The sequence below is a fragment of the Mycteria americana genome, chromosome 1 (genome assembly GCF_035582795.1).
Source record: "Mycteria americana isolate JAX WOST 10 ecotype Jacksonville Zoo and Gardens chromosome 1, USCA_MyAme_1.0, whole genome shotgun sequence".
Lineage (NCBI taxonomy): Eukaryota > Metazoa > Chordata > Aves > Ciconiiformes > Ciconiidae > Mycteria > Mycteria americana.
In genome coordinates, this window is record NC_134365.1 from 218,045,782 (window position 1) to 218,068,757 (window position 22,976).

At 42.2% G+C, this 22,976-nt stretch overlaps 1 protein-coding gene across 1 annotated transcript in view; it reads left to right on the forward strand.

Moving 5' to 3' along the window:
• The first annotated feature begins 1,585 nt into the window (after nt 1-1,585).
• TENM4 (teneurin transmembrane protein 4) overlaps nt 1,586-22,976 on the forward strand; it is a 355,432-nt gene continuing 334,041 nt past the window's right edge. The window contains exons 1-3 of the mRNA XM_075491203.1: nt 1,586-1,716; nt 8,561-8,849; nt 13,204-13,473. Of these exons, the coding sequence (XP_075347318.1) occupies nt 8,627-8,849; nt 13,204-13,473 (493 nt within the window). The 5' untranslated portion in view covers nt 1,586-1,716; nt 8,561-8,626. The remainder of the gene's footprint in view (nt 1,717-8,560; nt 8,850-13,203; nt 13,474-22,976) is intronic.

A 22,976-nucleotide genomic window follows, 5' to 3' on the forward strand; every position in this document is an offset into this window, starting at 1 on the left:
TTGCAGTAGTGAAAGCCAATGCAAGCATAAAGTATTATTTTCAAAGCCAAGCAAAAAAAAAAAAAAAAAAAAAAAGAATTAAAGAATTTAGATATTGCAAGTTTTACATTACACCTCTCCTTCAATTCAAGCTGTCACCCTGTGAGCAGCTCAGACACTGGGCTGCATCCAAAGGGTGTAGAACAGGAGATGGGCTCTAAGCTCTGTTTCACATATGAGGTGCACACCAATATAATACTTATACGAAAAGATACATGGTTTATGCTTTAAACATTATCTGCCAATGGTTTTCTCTTTCTTAGTTTTCCTGCAGCAAACACAGCCACTCCTGACAGTGTCAGTGTTTTCAGAGGCAGGATTAGAGCCTGCAGCGGTGACTGCAGGGAGAAAAGGCAGACAAGCTTTCTTTGCTAAAAGAGTCCCAGCCTTCATTCAGTTCTCTTCTGTGAGAGAAGAAATAATGCATAATAGTGATAAATAAGGTAAACCTGCGAGTGGGTATGAGTTCAAAGCCTTGTTCGTATGGAAAGGGCTGTGAGCTCATCAATATCCCCATGGAAGAGACAAGACCTGTACACACCAGGCGGCGAGTTTAAAGGAGACCCGTGCTTTTTCACACAACACATAATCACATTGGGGGACTACTCACAGGACGTTGCAAAGGCCAAAAGTATTTAAGAGTCAAACGGGATTAGACAAACTCTCAGAGGAGAGGTCCATGAAGGACTGTCAAACCCAGTGGTCCTGCTAAGAAATTTGCTGACCTATGGAGGGGAAGGGCCAACCTTACTCCTTAAATCACTGTTCCCAACCGCTTTCCCCTTCTTCTCTTCCAAAGCACTCACCCCTGGGAGACAGGATACAGGGCTTGATTGTCCTTGAGCCGCTATAATCATTCTCCTGTGCATGATTTCAGGAGCTCTTCACAGGATGGTCAACTCCTAGACACAAGTGCTTGACACACAACAGGCATGCAATTGTTGAGTATAGTCAGGTATTTGAGCAGTTAATGCACAACCCTGTGCAAAGTTTCCCTGTGTAAAAGAGAGTTCAGTTGGCCTCTGATGCCTTACCAAGATTGCTAGTTCTGCTTTGTGTAGCTATATGCAGATAAGAGCCTTTGTTTCTTCCTATTTTTCCCAGAAGCTCACAGAAATGCAAACATTGCCTACGACTGCATTGAGTCCATACAGAGGTAATAAAGACGTGCAGTTTCCTTGTTCAGTTTACTTGGCAGAGAAGCAGGGATACAGAGGGAGTGTATCTAAGTGTGGGAATTCCCTCACCAAATGGTGGGATAAAGAGGTTGAATGACACAAGGTGTGTATGGGGAATTGTCTTGGGATTCTTGCTACATTTTCGTATGGGCCACCATTTTATTATAAAAGTTCCCTGTAGGCCACAGTAAACCACTAAGAGTTAGATACGAAGCTTATCCAAGAGTGGGTACGAAGCTTACCACCCTGAGTGAGCCTTGTACCAGTCTTTTTTTATTGTCTAGGAGATAACTAGAGATTATCAAATACATTTTTTTGTTTTTTTCAGAAGAAAAAACAGACTCTGTTTTTCTTTTCTGGAGGAAAAAGGAAAGACTCCTCCAAGCAGATTGAGGAAACCTGTGCCTAGGGCTTTCACCTAGGATGTTTGAGACACATTCAAGACTTCGTCCTGTCTGATTCAGATTAAGGACTTAAATCTTAGTCTCCTGTATCCCAGGTAAGTGCCCAAATTAGCAGATAGTGGGTGATGGAAGAAGAATGGGAATGCTTTAGTGGGATTCATTCAGTGGCTACCTCCATTTGATGCACCAGCTCTTTCTCACTCTGGGACTCGCTGAGACACAGGCTGGTTTCACACAGTTTGTGGATGTCTGGCACATCACACACCCAAACCTTGAGTCTGACATAGTGAGTCAGGAAAAATTTGCAGTCTGAACCTAAATCAGTCTACGTTGTCAGGCTGGCTCTTCTGGCATTTATTATTTAAATACCTTTATGCATTATCTATTAAACTGAGGTTCTGAAGAAAACCCACTTTGTCCAAGAATGGCTAAATAGATTCATAAAGAGTATTTCAATATAAAACCAAGATTGTTTCCAAAGTAATTTCCATTTTGGGGGAAGCCAGAGTAGGGTTCTGATGACTGCAGCTGCAAACTGCTTATACTAGTCAAAAACTATTTGAAAGCTTTTTTAACTTCTGGCCCCAAAATATTCCCCTAGCACAGGCTAAAGGCTGCAGCCCATGAGGGAAGACTTAGGGGTTTGCAAACCAGAAATAATTGAGATAATTGCATTCCAGCCCCCTTCATGCTTTCCCACCATACTTCAAATATCAACTACTGTTTCAAGCTTTTCTGGGTCTCCAGCTCATTGCAGTTGTAGATTTATTCACAAAAAGGTCACAAACCACATCTTTTGGACAGGACATTACCAATTGCCTAGCAAGTCTCTTACTAGTAGAAGAAAGGCTTAGTGGTTGAGACCAGAAAAGGGAGTTTTTGTTACTTTCTTTGAGCACTGGGTTGAATCCAAGCAGTGTTAACTCGACTCTTCATTCTTCTCTCTTGTGCCTGCTTCTTTCCAAAGCCTTTGCCAAAAATGTGAGAGGACGTTATACCTACAGCTTAATTTATTTCCTACAAAGACCTCCTGGGATCTGAACCTCTGTTATAAATCTGAAGCTTAAAGTTTAATAAAAAACACAGGAGTCTTTTATGTTATAGAAGAATCTCCCAGAAACCTGGTAAATAGCATCACACTGTTTAAGCCATGGTTGTATATTTGCTAAGATCAGATCATTGCAGCCTCTGATCACCTGGCAATACAAATTTGATTTGAATCACCCCTAAGTACATGCCTAAATATCTGCTGAATACAGCAGAACATTCAACACTACATTTATGCTGGCTTTGTGCTTTAGGCCAGGTGTGGAATGGTAGGAAGTATCACAGATTTCTCCGGACAAACAGAAACGACCAAATAAGATTTCCCAGGTTCAACATTTTGTGTCATGAAACCAGAATACGGAGCCTCAAACCAGGCATTTGCATCCTCATGGAAGTGTGGTGGCACTGTCACAGTGGACCGTGTTGTTTCAAATAAGATGTTAAATGTCAAATGATGACTTAACTTGGTGTAGGACACTAATAATCACAGACACAAAGTCATTTAAGCACCCGAACTCGCAACATCTTTGATTGCAGCTTAGGATCCTGAGTTGGAGCTAACTTCCCAAATAACATTGCTGCTCTGACCCCAATATCTGTTGGCGTTTTGGAGATTAATGTACACCGTGGTGAAAAACTGTCTCTCTTTTGACTCTGAGTGGGGTTTTCATCATTCACCATGGGATTTCACTGGTCAGACACAACTGCAATTGTTCATGCTCCACAGTCTTTCTGACTGAAGGGCACTATCCAAACATGAAAGAGCATCTTATTAATAATACCTGAGGTTCATACTACTCTTCTCACACAAAGACTTCAGACATGCATTGGCCAAGATTTTTTAAATTAAGTATTCTGCTGTGCTTATGTGACTTGATTCTCAAAAAATCCAGGGCTCAATAGCAGACTCTGCCTGGGAGATCACGACTCTCCTCTCAGTTCTGTTGCTTTCTTCTTGTACCACCTTAAGCAAGTGACTTTGACTTCCCATGCCTCATCTCTTCCTCTATAAAGTGAAGAAAAGGGTACTTGCTCACTACTTATCAGCATTAGGTCTTAGTTAACGATTCGATTTGTGGAGCCCAAAGGACGGAAAATAAAATCCAGCTTGCTGCTCGGTATTCTGTGGCTGTGCTCATCCTACAAAGGGCAGCAGAAATAAAAAACAGAAAAAAACTGCCCGAAGCAGTGGAATGACAAGATCTACTTTAAGAAGACAAAACCCAGGCCCTGCCAAGTAAGATGATGCCATTTTTGCATAGGTACTTTTGCAGAGGAAAACAAACAACTATGGGACATCGCTTTGCTTCCTCCAGCACAAAGGTGAGCTGAATCAACCCACCAGGATTCACGCTCACGCTTTCATGGGGACAAGATATTTCACTCTTCCAGCTTTCTCATCACCCCGTTGCCATAACTATATAGCAAACACATAAAGCTATCTCTACTATTTAAACCCTCACATTTTGACAGAAAATTGGATGATATGACATGCTGCCTTCCAGAACAGGCGCTGTCTATCACCTTGCTGTTAATCTCTGTGATTAGTGACCGGCAATGTAAGTCAGCTATCAAAGACCACCTGTCCCTTTTGCTGTAAGCACCTCCTAGCATATCGCTTTGTGGTGTCACACTCTCTTGTCTGGTTTTTGATTGATGGAAGTTTGTCTTTTGAGCGGTGACTCGGAAAATAAATCATTCCCCTTGCCATTCATTGAGTGCGATTCTGCAGCACAAAGCCGGTGTGGTTAATCAAAGCTCCAAAGAGCAACAAAAAGCAACAGAACCGCGAATGAGGAGGATAGATATAAAGGATAAAACATAATAAAAAGGATTATTTGGGAGCCAACCAAAGCAAAAGCAAAATAAAAAGAGCTGCAAATAAACATTGCGTTTACTGCACTACTGCACCAGAGCTAGAAAGCTGATTTTTTGTTCCACTTCTTGACACATATGCAAGGATGCGAGAAGAGTCCCACACCTCTGAAAAATATAACTATGATGTCAAGGAGTCTGATTTTACAGGCTTTAGCATGTGAGTAACCCTTTCTGGGGTCAACGGGATTTTTCTGAGTTGAGTAAGTAAAGCCTGAAGGATGCTTCCGTTGTGAATTGTACTCCAAACCAGTTTGTGGTCCAGCTGGGACTGTACATTCAGGGGGCTGACAAAAATAAGAATGGCTACTGCCATTAATTGGCCTGGAGAAAAAAACAAGGTGAAATTTGATATTTTATGCAGACAGCAGTATGATGAAAGAATCAAACTGAGCCAGAAACACTGCATTACAGGACAAGAAAGTCCTTTCCAAGTAGAAATGGTTCAGAGCAGAGGCTTTTGTACTTTTATGGAGGGAGAAAGAGTGAAGGGATGGAAAGCACAGTATTAGAAGCCTTGTTTTTTTATATCAGGTCCAGCAAGTTTATGGAAGCTTTTAAAATTATGAGGAGCAATCATGAGCTAGAGGCGGAAAGAAACTGGCGTTTGAGTATGTAACTGAGACGAGTGCGATTCTTTGTATTCGCCGAGTGCCAGAGAAGTCAGGAAAAATGTGAGGTGTTGATGGCACGGGTGAAATTGTAGCAGGATTGAAATTAAGACACAAGGAGTAGCAGATAAAAAATAATAATATATCACAGAAACACTATGAGGCAAATTCCCTGATGAAACAACTCCATTGAAGGCAAGGTATCCAAACCGCCTGGGAACTGGACCATAAAAATGAGATGAAAAGAACTGCATGTCCATGGATAGGTGCTGGAAACTTACTTAAAAATGCAACAGGTCCTTCTTTAAAAAAAAAAAAATAAAAAATCTTCGTTATGTGTTTTGGGGGTGACCTTTCTAGTTGAAAAGTGTCTCCTTACAAGCGGCGAGAGAGAGAGAAAGAAAGGGCCAAGGTGAGTTAAATTTATAAAGACATGAATGAATTGGGAATTGAAACACTGTTATAGAGGAATGTGTATGTGAATGGTGCAAATTTACAGGGCTATTTTTGATGAACTGTAGGAGGAATTTCAGTTTTTCAGCACCTTTCTTTACAAAAAGAAAAACCTTATTCTGGTGGGAATTCAGTCAATTTCCTGATGGTTTTTTGGCCATTTCCTAAGTTGCAAGGTTACTAATGGTAATTACAGACCCCGTTTGTACCTTGTGGCTCTAACTGTGCAGAAAGGTTTTCTTGGCACGTGTGCCTCTCCTGCTAGAGGGGTTTTAAGTGACTGGCCCTTGGTAGCAATTGCTGCACTACTCATGAGCAGAGAGAAGCCACCTTTCCTCATTTCTTTCTTATAAAGTATAGCAACCGCTTCTCGCTCACATTTTACTATCTCCATCCCCCATGACAATAAAACACAATTTCGGTATTCATTATAACAGCTCTTACTATAGCCCCATTGTGAAGGAGCCTGTTTTAAGGTGCTTTAGGAAAAGGTACAACAAACCTGCTCCTTTTGAGGATTTCACACAAACAGAGACGGTATAAAGGAGACAAACCAATTCAGTAAGAGTTGCAAAAAAAGTCACAATTTCTCAAGCCAAAGAAGCTTTGTTGTTTTTAAGGGAGGAAGACAGTGCACTGAAAACCAATCGGATGCTCTATTCCTTTTACCTCTCTCCAGTGTAAAAGTACCAATATGTTTGAGTCAATGCAGCCGAATATCTACCAATATTTTGTAGATCTCTTACACACCATTACTATGTTAAATTGATCCTTTAGCATAACACCATTTCCCTCACTATTGTTTCTAAGTTCAGGCCTTAGTTTTTGCACCTCTCAGGCCCTTACTCTGCAAAACATTTAACATGTGTAAATTTTGGCCAGTGAGTAATCCCGTTTGCATTCACTGTACTGAGCTTACACAGTTCATGAATGAATTTAAGTCAGTGGGTTCGGTGCTTTTAAACACATGTTTAAAATCAAAGTGGTGCTCAAATCTCTGCGGATGACTTAAGTAAAGCTCAATTATAAGACACTCCCCCCTGCTTCCCCCCCGTCCTTCCATTTGGGTTCAATAGTTTCTATGCGTTTTGCTGACAAATAGGAAGTGTGAACTTGGTCTGCTGCCATCACTGGAATAGATTGGGAGAGAATTAAGTGGATTTTTTTTTTTTTTTTTTTTTTAAAAGTAGTGTCTTAATTTCCGGGAAGAGTGCCACAGAAACTGTACAAGCTGTCGGAATTGGGTTCTGTCATTGCAAAGTTCATTTTGGAGGTTAAAGGGACAAAACCCAGAGAGCAGTCTTAGCAAAGTCAGAGTTGCAGAAATAGGATTGGGACCCTCTTTTTCTTTGCTCAGCTGCAGGTGTATCTCACAGCCACCCTGCAGCTCTTGCTCTCTCCTTCAGTCTCTCTTCAACTCAAGAATTTGCTCAGTTATGCTTGCGCCAGACAGCTTGGAAAGTGAAGAATTCATAATAAAATGTTGTCTTCAAGCTTCTGCATTAGTATTGTGATTGGTAGGTTATCAGAGCCTGTGCTAAGAGCCTTCCATCCTTCACAGCGTCATAGTTTTGAGAGCCACAAACGCTACATTACACCACATCCCTTTAAACCCACCCGCAAAGCTCACAGCGCATCCGTCCTCGACTCCTGCACCGTAGCTGTGTTGTGCTGCAACACAAACCCAGGGCGCAGGCTCTGAAGCAAGGCTGGCGTCCAAGAGTCATGGAGGAGTACGATTTTATTAGTATGTTCAGGATTTAGCCTTTCAAGAGAGAAATGCCAGGAGAATGTGATTCAGTCCTTGCTAATGCATTTCCATACGTATTTGTTACGAAAAAGACCAAGAACTGACAGTGTTTTCTGATCCTCTTCCTTTCTGTTTTTAAGTACTGCTAGTAAAAAACAATATCCTGGTGTGGCATTTAAAGACTCGGCTTCTGTTCTTTAGTGGTCAGGAGGAGTCGGTTCCTGAGAAACTCAGCCTGTAATTACAGATTTCAATGTTTGGTTTGTGGGTTTTATCAGTATTTTTCCTCATAAACCAGTTTAGGTATTCAAAAACATATTTTACCATCTTTCTGCAAGTCATTGACTTTTTTTCTGTGGCTTCTGTTGCATTTAATAAACTTAAAGTGAAAAGACAATGTATTAATTACTTTGACAAAAATACTCTTAATACATGTTTTATTTCTGATATCAATTTTCTTTGTGTGCAGATATGTATGCTTGCATACCAGTGCATATATACATTGGTTTTCCCACAGGCATAAATCCCAGGCCATGCTGTTACATGAAGCAGAGCACTATCATTTATTTACACTTTCTCAACTCTGCTTAAGTTCTAATATATTTCCAGCTGAGTAAAGACGAGCCCTCTGAATAGGAAGACATTTTCATCTGATTTCCATCCATATCTCACCCCTTCATTCTTCTTTTCTCCCTCTCCCTTCCCACTTGCCTTCTTACACTGTCACATTCTTTTGTTCATTCCTTCTAACCTCACGATCTATCAAAACACTTTAAAAACTATAGGACAGCATTTTTCCAAAGTCTTCTGGCTGCCCAAATAGAGACATTTCAGCATGGCCTGATTTCCCAGAGATTAGGTGACTGATGTACCAAATACATGCCTCCTGGAGATGTCTGAATCACTTCCCATGGAAAGAAGACACAGAAAATCACAATCATTTTCGAATCCCCAAGTGCGTGCCCAATTCAGACAGATGCAGGTTGCTGCATGTATGTGTCCCGCTAGCTGTGGCAATTATTAAATGACTCACACATAACTGAGACTTGCTTTCCATTGGTAATTGTTCTAAGAGGGTTTTCCTGCAGGCCGTTAAGTAACCTCTCTTTTTGTTCATTGCAAGAATGTATAAAGAAGGCAAATTAACCTTCAGGTGCCCAAAGGTGTGAACCTATATCCTATTTCTTTTATTCTCTCTTTCAGGTTATTCCAATCTGACCACCACACGGACGTCATTATTTTAATGTTGAATACTCAGACAAGGGTGCCATGGATGTAAAAGAAAGGAAACCGTATCGATCTCTGACACGGCGCCGCGACACTGAGCGCCGCTACACCAGCTCTTCAGCTGAGAGTGAGGACAGCAAGGTACCCCAGAAGTCCTACAGCTCCAGCGAGACCCTGAAGGCTTATGATCAAGGCTCCAGGTTGACCTACAGCAATCGGGTCAAAGACATGGTGCACCAGGAGGCCGACGAATTCTGCCGAGCAGGTGAGTACATTTCAGCAGATGCCGCTGCAGGCAGTGTGAGCGAATCAGCTGAGAGCCGGGGCTGGGTGGGAGGCTACCTTTGAAGGAGTCTGAGGCCAAAAGCAGGATATAAGGAAAGAGAGCAGCAAGGAACATCTTCATTGTATTGGACAGCCGTGGGTGCATGCAAACGGATGTCCTTAGGTGGGCTACCACTAGCCTGTGTTCATTAGCATCTACTACGATACATTCTCTGTGTCTTAGCCTTTCTGCCTCCAACAGCCCTTTGCCACTTCCCGCCATGAGACCAGACCCCCCTGTGCCCCTGCTGCACAGTACTGACATGGCGTGGAAAGCCCCTGCCTGCTCAGGAGATTTTTTCGCTATGCCACGTGCCTGCTCTGGCATGAAGAAAGTCAACAAGGATCCTGCAGCAGAAGACAACCAGGGGACAGTGCCACTGTCCACGCTGTCCATCTCAGCTACAGCAAAACCCAAGAAGCCTGGAAGAAGGGAGGCAACTGAGCTGCAGGTGGGATGAACCACCCTCAGCATTGTGCGTGGCCTGCAGGCTGTAGGTTTGAGATGGTGACATGCTCCAGTATTAGAGGAGTGGTAAAGAACCACTTTTAGGACTTTTAGGACTCTGTTTAGCGAATCTGGGTCACAGGAGCTGTGCAGATGTGGAGGTTCACGGGTCAGCATGGGCTCCACAGTCCTAACAGAGATTCCAGATATTCTCCTTTTTATTGCTAGCCTGAAGTCAGTGAAGTTATATTGTCACTGCTGCTGTTGCCTATGTGAGGTAGATTTCTGGCCCCTGCTATAGTCTCATCTTCATTTTTCTGTAGAGGCATGAGTTACTTAGTTCAGAAACCAAGCAGGGCTTCACATAAATTATTTTTAGAAGTCCATCAAGAAAAGCATAAAATGACAAAGCGAGTCAGATGGAGTAGGCAGCATTCCAGACAATGAGCATAAAATAGCTGACCCGGGCTGCTCCGAGCACACCCTCTGCAGTTTGGAGAAGCTGATTCCCCAAAGGAAATACATACAACTGTGCTCGTTTAACTTGGGGGCTGCTTAATTTCGCTCTTCAAACACCATGCAGTTGGGGTTTTGGTGCAAGACTCTAAAGCATGCACAAGGAAAATGACTTGCAGAAGTATCTTTGTGCATATGGCTTTGGTGTTTGTATTTCAGGATAACTGCAACAGGCAATCATTAACAAAAGGGCCAATAGGTGTTGTAAGTAATACTTTGCAATCATAAAAGGAGTTTCCCTCTTAGCAACTCTGAAGTACTTCATCCCCTCTAAGGAATCTATGAAGTTATAAAGAAAAGGAAACCTTTTAGGTCATTGAGTTTTCTCACTTCATACAATATATTCACCATGCAGGATAGATGTGAATTAGTACAGGTCAGCGGTTTTCAACCTGAGGGTCTGTGAGGCCATGCAGGTCCACAGACATCTCCTAAGAAGCCCACAAAAGATAAATAAGAAAAGCCAGTCTGTTGACAGTGAGTATAAATTTGTTATACACAAGTTCATACTTTCCTAGGAAAATTTAGTAGGGTACTGAGAAATAGTAAAACCCACTGGTCTAAGTGGCTGAAATTAATCGAGAAGAAGTTAAGATTAACCATGTCAGGGCACCAGTTCTCCTTCTGATATGTCACCCACAGATTTTTCAATTTATAATTTTCTCCCAGATTATCCTGAGAGTCCCAAGGCTGGCCTGAAGAGTGTTCACAATTACCCCAGACTTTCTGCGCCACATTTTTCACTGGCACAAAGCCATGAATGGACCTCACTTTGTGCTGCTGCTTGGGCTCACGCCAACTGAAACCAAGCCTTATTAGCCTGTTTGACATCAACAAGGCAAAGTGAATTTCTCTCCTGCATTGGTTTGGAAGGCAGAGGAGGGAAACCTTTCAAATTGACCAAATAAACTCAGTAAATAAACAAGTCAGCATTTAAATGGTTTTAGCTAGAGTGCGAGTGCCAGCAAACGTGCAAGTCAGCACAGGAAAAAATAGACCAGGTCTGAATTAAAAAGTCTCAGATATTTATTATCTTCCTTTTATTGACTTGAGTTCTTCCAGCTTAAAAGGCAACAGTGAGCATAGAATATGAAAATTGATGCATCTCCTGCTGTTTATTGCAAATAAATTTGATTTTCAGTTAATTGTAGCAGTCATTTTTCATGATTTATGAGCTGCTGTTACTGGAGAGCATCAGTCACGCTGCACATTGATGTGTCTGACGATGCTGAGTGTGGCTTGTTTCAGGGCAAGGTGGAACTCGCCGTCAGTGACTGAAACGTGCAAGCAAAACCAAAAGATGACCTTTTCCAGTACTCCACGGAGGATAGTTTAAAAACTGTCTGGCCTTGCACAAAAGTCAAAATTGGAAGAGACGAGCTAAGTCTCTGGGGAGATACTGCTTCCTTGTGTTTATAACGTAGGTCAAGTTCATTTGCTATCTCATGCCGTGGAGTAGCAGAGGACTCCCTCTCAGACCACTCTGCAATCAAGTTAAATGGATTAATTTGCCACAAGCTTGTACTGTGCTCCCTGAGCAAGGCCCTAGGATTTGACGGAGGTGTGAGCCCCAAGCAACCTTATCTGTCCACTCTGTTTGAAAGCTTTAATCTTGTTTGGTCAATTAAAAAGGTGTGAAGTTCATGAATGCTTTATATAGTGTGAGTGCTATCAGCTGTAGATCCATAACCAGCTGAACCATGGTTATTTCCTCTTGACGTCAAACAGTTCCTTCTCCGAGCTTTACGTGGAAATGTTGTCCAGTTCCTTTACTCACCTTGCATTCAAACGTCTTCTCTCTGTTCACTATGAGCTGCAAAGCCAACTGAATGAAAAAGTGTAGTAAAATAGCATCTACTTTGGGCTAGCTCGTCATTCGATGTGTGTGTGCTATAATACAAGAGACCTTCCCCGTGCAGCAGGGCTCAGGGACAAGCCAGGATGTTTCCACAAGCATGAAACCAGACTCTGGAAAAGTAGAAATCTGACTGTTTCTATTGGATACAGATTTTCCGCCATGTGATATTTAACATCAACAAATGGAAATGTGAGGAGAGCCACATACATGTGTGGTTTTGAGCAGGGAGAGAATCATAACTCAGTTCTGGATACAGCCTTGAGGTCCAGATCTGATGAACAGATTTCAAAAACGAGTAGATATGAACTTCACTGTTCAAAGTTAGGTTTGGGCCTGAACTTTCCTGGAGATCATGCATTCAGGTTTATCTTGTTGAAACATGTCTGAGCTGCAAACACTGCTCTAAAACTGAGTCTGCGGCCTGTGCATAGATTTGGCAGTTCCACCTCTCTCTTTGTTGCAGGGGATTTACTTATTGAAATAATGGGAAGAAGCCAGCTAGACTGAATTTGATCACCGGTGTTGGTATTTGGCCATGATCCAAGGCCTGATGCCTCCTACCGGTTATAGATAAAGTTCCTTAATCCACTCCATCAAGGCGTAGCGTAACAGGAGCAGGGGTGCACTGTGCCGTATAAATGCACAGCGCAGCTAAAGGCATTCATGGGTGGCCAAAATCTTTTAAAGACATTCAGAGCTGAAAAATAAAAGCATGCATTAATAAATAAATCTGGATTAAAGTGGAGCCACTAATTGCTCTCCCCAGCTTTCTCGTGCAACTTTCTGAACAAAGCGTGCTAATATCTGAAGCCTCATTCACATCGATTCGGTCTGATTTGGAAGCTCTGCAGGTAACTAGACATGAATTCAAGAGTCATTTTTCAGGTTATATTTTTAGTCAGCTAAACAATTGCATCTGTTTGCAGCCAAATAACCTCTGCTGTGACTGTGTCAGAATGAATAGCTAAACTGAGTCAAGGTGTGAGTGGTCAGCAAGGGGAAAGTGAGATCGCCAAAGGAAATTTAAATCCCCAGTATGTAATTTCAGGGATTTCAACGAGCAGAACTCACTCAAATTTCCCATTGTAGTAGAGTTGCCAGGTGTATGGTAGGACTTTTGATCATTGCGTGCCTCATTTTGCTTATGTCCCGAGAAGATTACTTTTTGCCTCTCCTAAAGAATTCCACCATTTTTCCATCCGTCTTTGCTCTCAAATTTGATTATTTCATTGAACACGCCCTGAGTTTTTGTCAGGTTCCAGAAGCAGGAATCCAGTTGCTTTTTGGCATGGTCACTTGGTCTCCCACTAACCAAGACCACAAAACAGGGGAATTTTTGGTATGTTGTTAGGACTTGGGAGCTGCTGTGCCCCACTTGAAGACAGAGGATGAATGGTTCTGCCATTGACTTGTGCTAGACGAAACCATCCCCTATTAAAGAGTAACCAGGCTGGCTGCTGTGTTTTCTCCCAGGAGCCAACTTCTCTTTGCGAGAGCTGGGTCTTGAAGACGTGACACCCACACATGGGACTTTGTACCGGACTGATATCGGGCTGCCTCACTGTGGCTACTCCATCAGCGCCGGCTCGGATGCCGACACGGAGGCAGACGTGGTCATGTCGCCTGAGCACCCCGTGAGGCTCTGGGGACGCAACACCAAGTCTGGACGCAGCTCCTGCTTGTCGAGCCGGGCCAACTCCAACCTCACCCTCACCGACACGGAGCATGAGAACACCGAAACCGGTAAGTGGTGACAGCACATGTGATGTCAGCCTCGAGCTCTACCAGGAATGCCTCTTCTTACCGCTCCACCTTAATCTTCCTTAGGTTTTGTGGTTTTTTTTTTTATCAGACTCAGTGAAAACACTCTTCTAATAGCCCCATGTCGTGGCCTTTTGTACTGTCCTACAGAGTGTTTGTTAATAAACTGCAGGAGAAGCTCCTACTTATTTATCACAGCGACAGAGATCATTCAGTGGCTGTAATACTCTCTCTGCTTTTTGTAGCGACCTTTCAGACAAAAAGCATTTAAATCTCCCCTCCCCTGGCTGATGCTGCTCTTATCTTTGCTACAGATTTTCAGGGCAGATAATTTCCTTCTTTTCCTCACTGGTTCCTTGACAGGAGCCGTTTCATTTATGTAAATCAGCTGACTGCTCTCTGAAGGAAAACGATGGTGAAATATTTTTAGAAGACTTTTTCTTCGTGTGAAATAAAAGCTGAAGGTCACAGATTTTTTATCTCTGTAACTTTGTGTCCCCAGCTGTGGGGACTCCTGCATGCGTTTTGTAGGTCTGCGAAGCTTTTGGTCAGCAGTTCTGCCAAGCAGTGCAGGAAAGAGAGAGGATTTTGATTCAATTGCAGCTTGACCTGGGGGTTCACACAGCCCTATATGCCTTTGCACCTTTAATTCAATTATGGCACAGCCTGCTTCTTAATATAGCCTCTGCGAACAAGTCATCAGGAGCTTGAGCTCGGCGCAGAAAGCTGATGTGAAATGACTGTATTGCTTGTTCTCTTTATGCTTTTTGCCACAGTATTATAGTGACAAATGATGATAACTTTTCCTTGGGAAGCCATGACACGGTGAGACATACGCCACCCACATGATTTTATGCTTAACTCCAACAAAATTACAGTAGAAGCTTATTAAGTTTCTGCTCAGAGATAATGATATATTAGCAGAGTTCAAAGATAAATGGCCTTGTGTTTAAAGGATGTAGGGAAGAATCTTTTTAAATTATCTTTACAAATTTTTTTTAAGTTTCTTAAGTGTAGTATCTTACAGCATTGCACCCGTTAGGACAGGCAAAGACGCAGTGCCAGATTATATCGTTTTCCTTCCAAGCCTTGTGTTTTGATGAAAAAACAGAGGGATCATCAGGGTCAATTAGAGTTTTGCACACTCCCAAGAAATTGCTAGAAAACAACCAAAAGCAAACACCTTGAACTTCCTTCCCATTCTCCTGTAGCTAAAGCTCTCTCTTGTGCTTTTCATGGTGGTGTATGAGCAGCTGTGATCCTACCTCATGCATTTTTCTTTCCACGCCTGCTAAGAAAAGCAAAGTACAGAATTTTAGTCTTTTTTTTTTCCTTAAGAGAGAAGAATTACATTAGCTACTGGAGTCTTTTCCCCTGGTTTCCGTAATGCTATCTCTACATGTGCAAATGCAACTTTGTACCTACAGATCACTTACAAATGAAATTATATTAGCAACAACACATTAGCAACAGCACATGCCTTGAAAGGCTTTACTGAAACTAATAACAGAGGCAGTAGTACTCATGTCAGGACTGAGACAGCCTCCAATTCCTCTTCCCTTAAATTTAATGACACACTAACCATTTGTTGAACCACCATTTCACAGCAATTAGGAAAGAGAAGACAGAAAGGTAGAGAACATACCTGCAGGTTTTTTAGGTGCTGTACAGATGCAGAAGGAGTTTCTTTGGACCCTAGGCATTTGCAGTCTTAGATGTTGAGTGTTTTGAATGCGAAAGGCTATAACGTACTCAAAAATACAAAGTCTGTGTAGCATAAATAAAATCTAGAGAGTGGTGCTGTCCAATATGTAATTGTATGGTTCACACTGAGAAAAAAGAGGTGGTGGAACTCGAGGGAAAATATTACGATCCAAACTGTGCCGTTGGGGAGCTTCAGCTGATGCTTAGACTTCCCTGGGAAGACAGCAGAGACATCAGCCAGGTTCAGGTCAGAAAAACTAGTCCAAAGCTTAGAGAAAGACACAACATTTCAATATAGGGATTGAAGCTGAATTGGTGGTATAAATGTATCCAAACAAAGCTTGCAAGGGAAGAAAACAAGAAGGACTAAGGACAAGTCTTAACTGTACACAAAATTTGGACATTTTCATTTTGTAATTGCATGGCAGAGATAAAGGTGTGAGAAACTTTTGTACACAAACCTCTCACAATCTGAAACCTGCTGTTGCAGAAAATGAAGCCTGAGATCCTCTCAGAAGCTTTGTCTAGCAAACGCAAAGGCCGCTCCGTTTTTCATCCCTCTGCACAGAAGCAGTGTTACTCTGGGCCCACCACTGCTAGCAATCACACAGGCTATTTTGAGAAATCCCAGATTTATAGGAGAAATGTTTTCAAGAAGACATGAAATTTTGCTAATGGCAGCATAAAGTAACATAATGCTATGACTCAGTTTACAGGATACCTTTATTAGTCAATATTAATTGTTGACAGTATCGATAGAAGTTATAGCCTTTTGCTGAAGTCAATATGGAGCTTTATGAACCTGCCATCAATAGAAGATTTTATGGAGCCCATTAAACCAACTTTTCCAATGAAGGTTAATGTCAGCAATTTTTATGCTGTTCATTATTTATCCAAAATAAATAATCAGAATTTACTTCTGATGCTTGTAAATTCAAAGCTGTCGAAGCACGATTCTGCCGAGACATTTATTGTGTTCTTAGAAAATGAGAGGTCTGGCTCGCTCAAAAAGCAGGTTTGCTTTTATTTCAGAAGTGGTGATGCCTTGAAGGAACAGATACACTGCTCAGTAAGTGCAGCCCCAGTCCACCCCTCTGTCTTTAAGGAAACCGATGAAGTGCTCTGGTTCCATGGCATATTACAGTCCATAAATCACTTGCACAGGCAGCTGGCATGAAAAGCCATGCGTTGCTTTATCTAAACTGTTCCCAGGCTTTCCAGGAGGTTGAATGCTTTTACTAGGTTAAGAGTTTGTTTTCACTGAAGAGTTAGATTGAGTTATACCTCTGGCATTGCCCTGCGTTCAGATCCTGCACACCCAAACAGCCCCAGTGGCTTCCCCTCTGTTGGGAGGTGCTTTTCACTTGACCTGGATGGTCACTTAGCAGAGTAAGGGGACAGACTGCTCAAGTTACTGCACCTTGTCCAGGGATAACGCGATCGCTTTGTGCTACTAATGTAGCAGGCACTTCACGTAGCTCAAGGGTTATTCTGCAGTTTGACCATTTCGGCTAAGCTGAAATTGTGAATTCTCATTAACAGTTCAGAGCCATGCACAGGGAGGAGTTTGGTTCCTGGAAGTCTGGCATTGAAGTTAGGAGAACCTCTTTCCTATACTAGTTCGCACTGTTTCTCAGCAAGATTGACTGAAGCAAAAAAAGTTCCTGAAGTGGTCATTTGGATCTGAGCCTGAAGTTAACTGGCATTACCGTAGGTAACCCTGATCAGGCTTTGTACTGAGCCAGCAATTGTTTAATGTAGAGAAGAGCACAATGAAGGAGAACAAGGTAATAGTCTTCCAGAAATTGACTTATTTTGCAGCAATTCAGTCACATACTAAAAGCAAAATACTTCTGATCATAAAGACTTCATCATGAAAATACAGTACCACAGAATAATTTATGTTGGAAGGCATCACTGAAGGTCTCTGGTCCAGTCTTCTGCTTAAAAGAGGGCTAACGCTGAGGTCAGATCAGGTTGCTCAGTTACATTTTGAGTATCTCCCAGGATGGAGAGGCCACAATGTCTATGCCCTGGTTCTGGTGCTGACCACGCTTGTTGTGAGCAACTCTTCTCCTAAGAGCTAGTCAGAATTTCCACTGCCGCAACTCATGTCCATTGCCTCCCCTCCGCTCACTGAGCATCTCCAGGAACAGTCTGATTCCATCTTCTGTATATCCCCATACCTAAAATAGTTAAAAGACAGCAGCTAGATCTCCTTTTAGCCTTTCTTCTCTGAGCTGAACAAAGCCACCTAGATCCTCCTCTCCTTGGAAACAATTTGTAGGCAGTTAGGCACTGGAAGAGATGGTCAGAAGAGTCTGGGAAACTCCAGTCTTAAAAGTTTTTAAGTGTAAACTAGACAAACAGCTGCTGGGAACAGTCTATATTGGATGCTGCCTCAGAGTGGCTGTACACGCTGGCCTCTTGAGCATCCCTCTTTCTCCAACTTCAATAGTTTGTAGCATTGCTGAGCTTTCTTTGACTTCAGGGGCATGCAAGATTGTTCAGACGGGGCGTTGAGCACCTCAGGCTTTCGTACTGCCTAGGGCACTCCTAACGGATGTAGGCATGGACAGTGTTTGTGTAAGCACCCATGAAACAGGGTCTGAACATTTCCTTTGGGTGATCTTACCCCAGATCCACCCAAACTGTTATGAATCATGCTGGTAGCCCCCAGATAGATCCAAACATGAAAGATGGGCAGCAAATGTAGATATTCCCATACAGAATCCCTTCCTACAGAAGAAGAACCACTTTTTTCTCTGCCTTCAATGTGATAAAGAGCTTACTGGTTTATTCAGCACGGTCACTGCAGGATTACTTTAGACCTGGACCAACAGCATTTTTAAAATTTGTCTTTGGAAAGTGGAGTTGCAGCCCTTTTCTAAAAAAACCTAAGTACAGTTTAACTTCCGGCTATTCCAAAGAAGCTGAGGCAAAATAAGGATTCACTTCAGGTTTAATCTGGGTTTAGTGTTAATATCCACCAAGGCACGGAGTTGGTTAAATATGAGAGGGAGCAGTAGAGAGGGGGAGCAGTTTTCTTCGTTAGCAGGACGAGTCAGCAGTGATTAACGCTGTGTACATGTGCAGAGTGGAGATGAAGTTTCTCTCTGTCGTCATCTCCTCTTGGGAAGAATGTGGGCAGCATCAAAGAGGCCAGAAGGATCTCACAGGCAGGATGAGTAACATCAGATGGCTCAAGACAGTTCAACCAAGCTGGAGACACTCAATTGTGATATATTGTGTAAAGAAATTCTTGCAGCAGAAGTGTTGCTGAAGTGTGGCATTTTCTTATCTAGCGGACCGAAAGATTAGTAGACATGAACTAAAATTCCAGATCTAACCACCCTGGAAGCCAAAATTCAGGCTGCAGGACCATTGCTGCCAAAGTGTGCTGTGCTGCAGAGTCAGGTCCTTCTTTGCATCTTCACAATTCAAAAATACGTAGGAAACGTCATCCTGCAAACAGTTCTGCATGCATTTCTTCTGTGCAAAAGGGGTGAGAATGGCATTGCTGGACTCAAATCTCCCATTTAGCAATGAACTGAATGCAGGTACAATCAGCCCCAACAATTCCACCACGCATCTGTTGGTCACCTCTGTTTAGGAAGAGCAGTTTAATCTCAAGGTCAATTTGTCTTTGGCTTCACCTCTGAAATCACCAGTCAGTGCCAAAAGTGGTACGGTGACTGTAGCAATACAGACACTTACTCACTGGTGACAAGATTAAGAGTACCAATTCATTTTACATTGCTGGACCCACATCCTACAGAGAGGAATAATTTTTCTTTTAGTCACTACTGTTCTGGGATGCATTTAAATGAGCGTTAAAACTGTCAAGCAAACAACCAGCCCAATATCCAAACCTGCTCTCCAAGCCTCACTCACTTGAGCAGAAAGGTAGCGAACACGTTACGGTTTAACTTTTGCTTTCCCATCAAATAAATTGCCTTTCTGGAAAACTCTCATAGGTTTTTTTAAAACTGAAACATACTGGCAATCAGGAGCTGGAAAACTCACATGATAGCTCTGCCTGCTATACCATCACAGACCCAACTCTTAGCCATTTTAATTGACATAATACATGATTTAAAGAGCATTTCTTGCAGTAACCGCCACACTTTCTGCTTCCACACTGCTTAAGCCATTACTGCTGCTGGAAGGAGTGCTTAAGAAACTGCATAGGAAATTAGGACTCGATAGAATTGAATGCTTATAGAAGATATTTAGAAGCGCAGGGGTACATTACAGCAGGAAATAATTAAAGACAAGTCTTTCAAACAAGGAACACCAAAGAAATGATATAATTTTATTTCTCCTGGGTAGTTAAGAAACGTAACTAATGCTTTCACTTATTCAGTGGTGTCTGATACAAACCTCACTGAAGCCTTTGGATACTCCTCTTGCCATCAGCAGCGTTAGATCAGGCCCTAGGTGTATGGCGGTAACTGGCTGGTTTTGCAAAACAGTCAGTGAGCCAGCATGGTATAAATCCCAGTACTCTTGGTTAAACACCCTGCAACATGCTGTTTGCCCCTAGGTTTCTTGTACACTTTTTGGCTTCTTATTAAATCAGAAAGCTGTCCCAATGATAAAGCCACATGCTCCAGAATTTCATCAGCTTTTTCCAAATATTTTCCCTTCAGAGCTGTTTTACAATAGCTAGGGGAGATATAGGCAAACGGTAATTATTTCTTTGTGTTTTTCTTGTTCCCTTTGGTTGTCCAGAGCTCATCTCCTAATGTTGTCTATACTTGCTACCAGAGGCCTTGCAAGGTTCTCCTAAATAGCTCCGACCCTCTCCAGAGGAAGAATTTTTACTCGGTCTTCTTTAAATTCACCTTCCTGTTTCCCAAATCACGTTGACCCAAATCACTGGCCCAAAATACAATTCAATATATCAGTGCAATTAGCAGAATTACTGTGTAATCTTAGCATTACAGATTATTTGTTAATACCCCAGTTGATAATCTATGGTGACTTTTCTTTTTATTACTGTGTTTTGCTGAGTAATTTCCTTTCAGGCTTCATACACTCTATTGTTAATATTGTTACCGTGGTTGCAGCAACATCATCTTTTTTTTTTTTTCTCCTTTGAATTAAATAGTGCATTATAAAGTACTTCCAGTAAATGAGCGTGTGCTTCAGACATGCTTCTTCTGCGAACCATGTAGGCAAAAATGTGATACTCAGACTCTGGAGAATTCAGAGAGGAGATTTTTAAAAAAAAAACATTCTTTGCAATAAATTAAAAAAAAAGGAATGTGCTATGAGCTATACTTTATTAAGCTTCCCTTATGCCTTTTGAGTAGGGGAAGACAAGAATAAATTAGAATTACCCGGTCAAGATCAGGCATCTGTTGGCTGTCGTCTTTCACTTGCCTCCTATCAGTTGTAACCTTAATATTAACAAGATGTTTCAGCTTGAAATAAAAATTAGCCAGAACCCTTACTACTAAAGATCCATCATCAGTTGCAGAAGTTAGTGAAGAACTACAGAAACAAGTAGCAGATCCAGAAGGGAATTTTCACTAATCCCCTTCCCTGTTTCAGCTCCTCAAAATTCTTACATTGCTCCTTTCCAGGTAGGATTTGCAAGAAATTCCCCATTTTAACAGTACATGGGATACTGCAGCCTACTGAAGCTGCTTTATAGAGATATTCAGAGACTTAGCGATCACTTGAAATGTGAAGGTCAGGGGAAGGAATGTGCCTTCAGGCTCTCCAACCGTAAAGATACTAATATTCCTATGAAGAACATTAGTCCTAAAAAGGAGACTTTAGCTACATGACCATCCCAAATGCTACATTCTCCACTGAAAAATCACTCCCTTGAACTCTGTTACATCTTCCTTACTTGTGATCCGACTTTCTAACCACTGACATTCTTGCTAATGGATTCCTCGTATTTTCTGTCCTCTTATCTTTTTTGCCCTTTTTAGACATTAGCCCTGAGAAGCTTCTTGAAAGTGAAAAGGTGAGGCACCACCTCACTTCTTCACGAGAGTCTCAGAGAAAGTTTTACTGTAATGGGACAGTAAATTGATGGGGTTTAGGGCAACAGACCCGTAATCTCCCTCCACATTCAACTAACTCCCCTGTCCACTGGGTGTAAAACAGCCTTTCAAATGAGGAAACAAGTGGGTGCCACTGTCTCTCAGTCAGGATTCAACCCACCCAAGGGCTGAATGTCCCTTTGGCAACACCTAGCTCACCCCAGGGACCGCAGAGGGAGCCAGCGGCATCCGTGCTCCCGATGTGCTTCACTTTAGGAGGTGAAGGTACATGGGATTAATCTGAGTTTAATAATTCAGTTGATTTTGTTCCACGGTGAAGGAATTCCCACTGATTTCTAGGGCCAATCTCTCTCATCACTGGCCTGTTTTCCTCTAGAGGAAAACAAGTCTTTCCATTTTCCTTTTTTATTATTTTTATTCCCATATGGTATGTCCCACAGAGAATGTATTTTCTGTATTACTGTAATCTGCATCTGAAAGGATGCTGACATTAAAACCCTCCATAATGTTATTCTGCTGTAATGAACTGCAGTTCAATATAGGTTAGTGTGTAGGTTTCATATTATTATTGTGATGATGGTGAAGCTATTAAGCAGGAAAAAAAAGCCCAAACTCTAGAAACTCATTAATAGCCTGAATATTGGGGGAGAGGGCATGTAGAAACAACATTAACAGGTAAGAATTTACTGTTCTTTTCAATTATGCTGTTAATTTTTGTCCTTTCCTTCGCTACTTTAAACTGCCTTGTCATGGAGATTTTTTTTAAGAAAAATAATTGCATTTGGTAATATTGCTGGTAAGCTGCCAAGTATTCTGGAAGTAAATCTGTGCATTTTTTACACTATTTCTGAGTGTCGTAAATAACTTCTTTTGGTGTGAAACACCCTACGGGGAATACAGCTAGGTTCAGCAGCAGAAGACCTATTGCTCTTTTAATAGCAATACTTTGCTTCCAGCCTGTTTTTAGGGTGGGATTTGTGTGCAATGCCAATGCGGAATGGCTAACGCCATGGAGTGAGGATTATGGTCAGGACACTGAGGACCATCAGAGCTGATGGGGACATCAGCGCTTGGGTCACGATGGACCTGCAGCTTGACGGGCATTTGGAGCGGGATTTCGCTTTTAGGGCCAGACATGAGCTCCATCCTAAACAAAGGATCGAGCCCTCCTGGGATAGATGAAAGAGAAGCAGCGTGGAGAAAAGCAAAAGATTGTAGGGAACGATAAATCCAAACGAGGAAGGGGTGATGGCTTAAGGTTCAAAACGGTCTGATATCTATCCCTGTGGCTGAAGGACCCCTGCCCTGCAGCATTAAGCCTGCTGGTTAAGTGTGGACCAGGGAGACAGAGCTTTTTACCTTTGCCTTCTCCCTTTTTCTGCTTCATCCTGGATGTGTAGGGATGCGTGCCAGGCTTTCTCCCCAGTCTGGCATTTCCAGATGCTCATGTCTGTATTTCTGAATTCCCATTTGGGCCACTGCATCTGGTTCTAGGTCCAGCACACAGAGTGTTAGTCCACATCTGGTCCAATCTCCTCCAGTGCCCCTCAAGATATCTGGCTTTGCTTTTCTCAGTGAAGATGCGTCTCCACCCATAAGCAGAACAAAGTGAGAGGAAAGAGCACGTTATTTTTGTTTTACCCATGCCCAGAGGTGCACGCTGAGCTCCAAATAAAGGAAAGCACAGCTTCTGCCATGAGAATTTGTTCATTAAAATCTCATTGCTTTATTTCTCAGAGGCTTTTGATTAACTTTTAG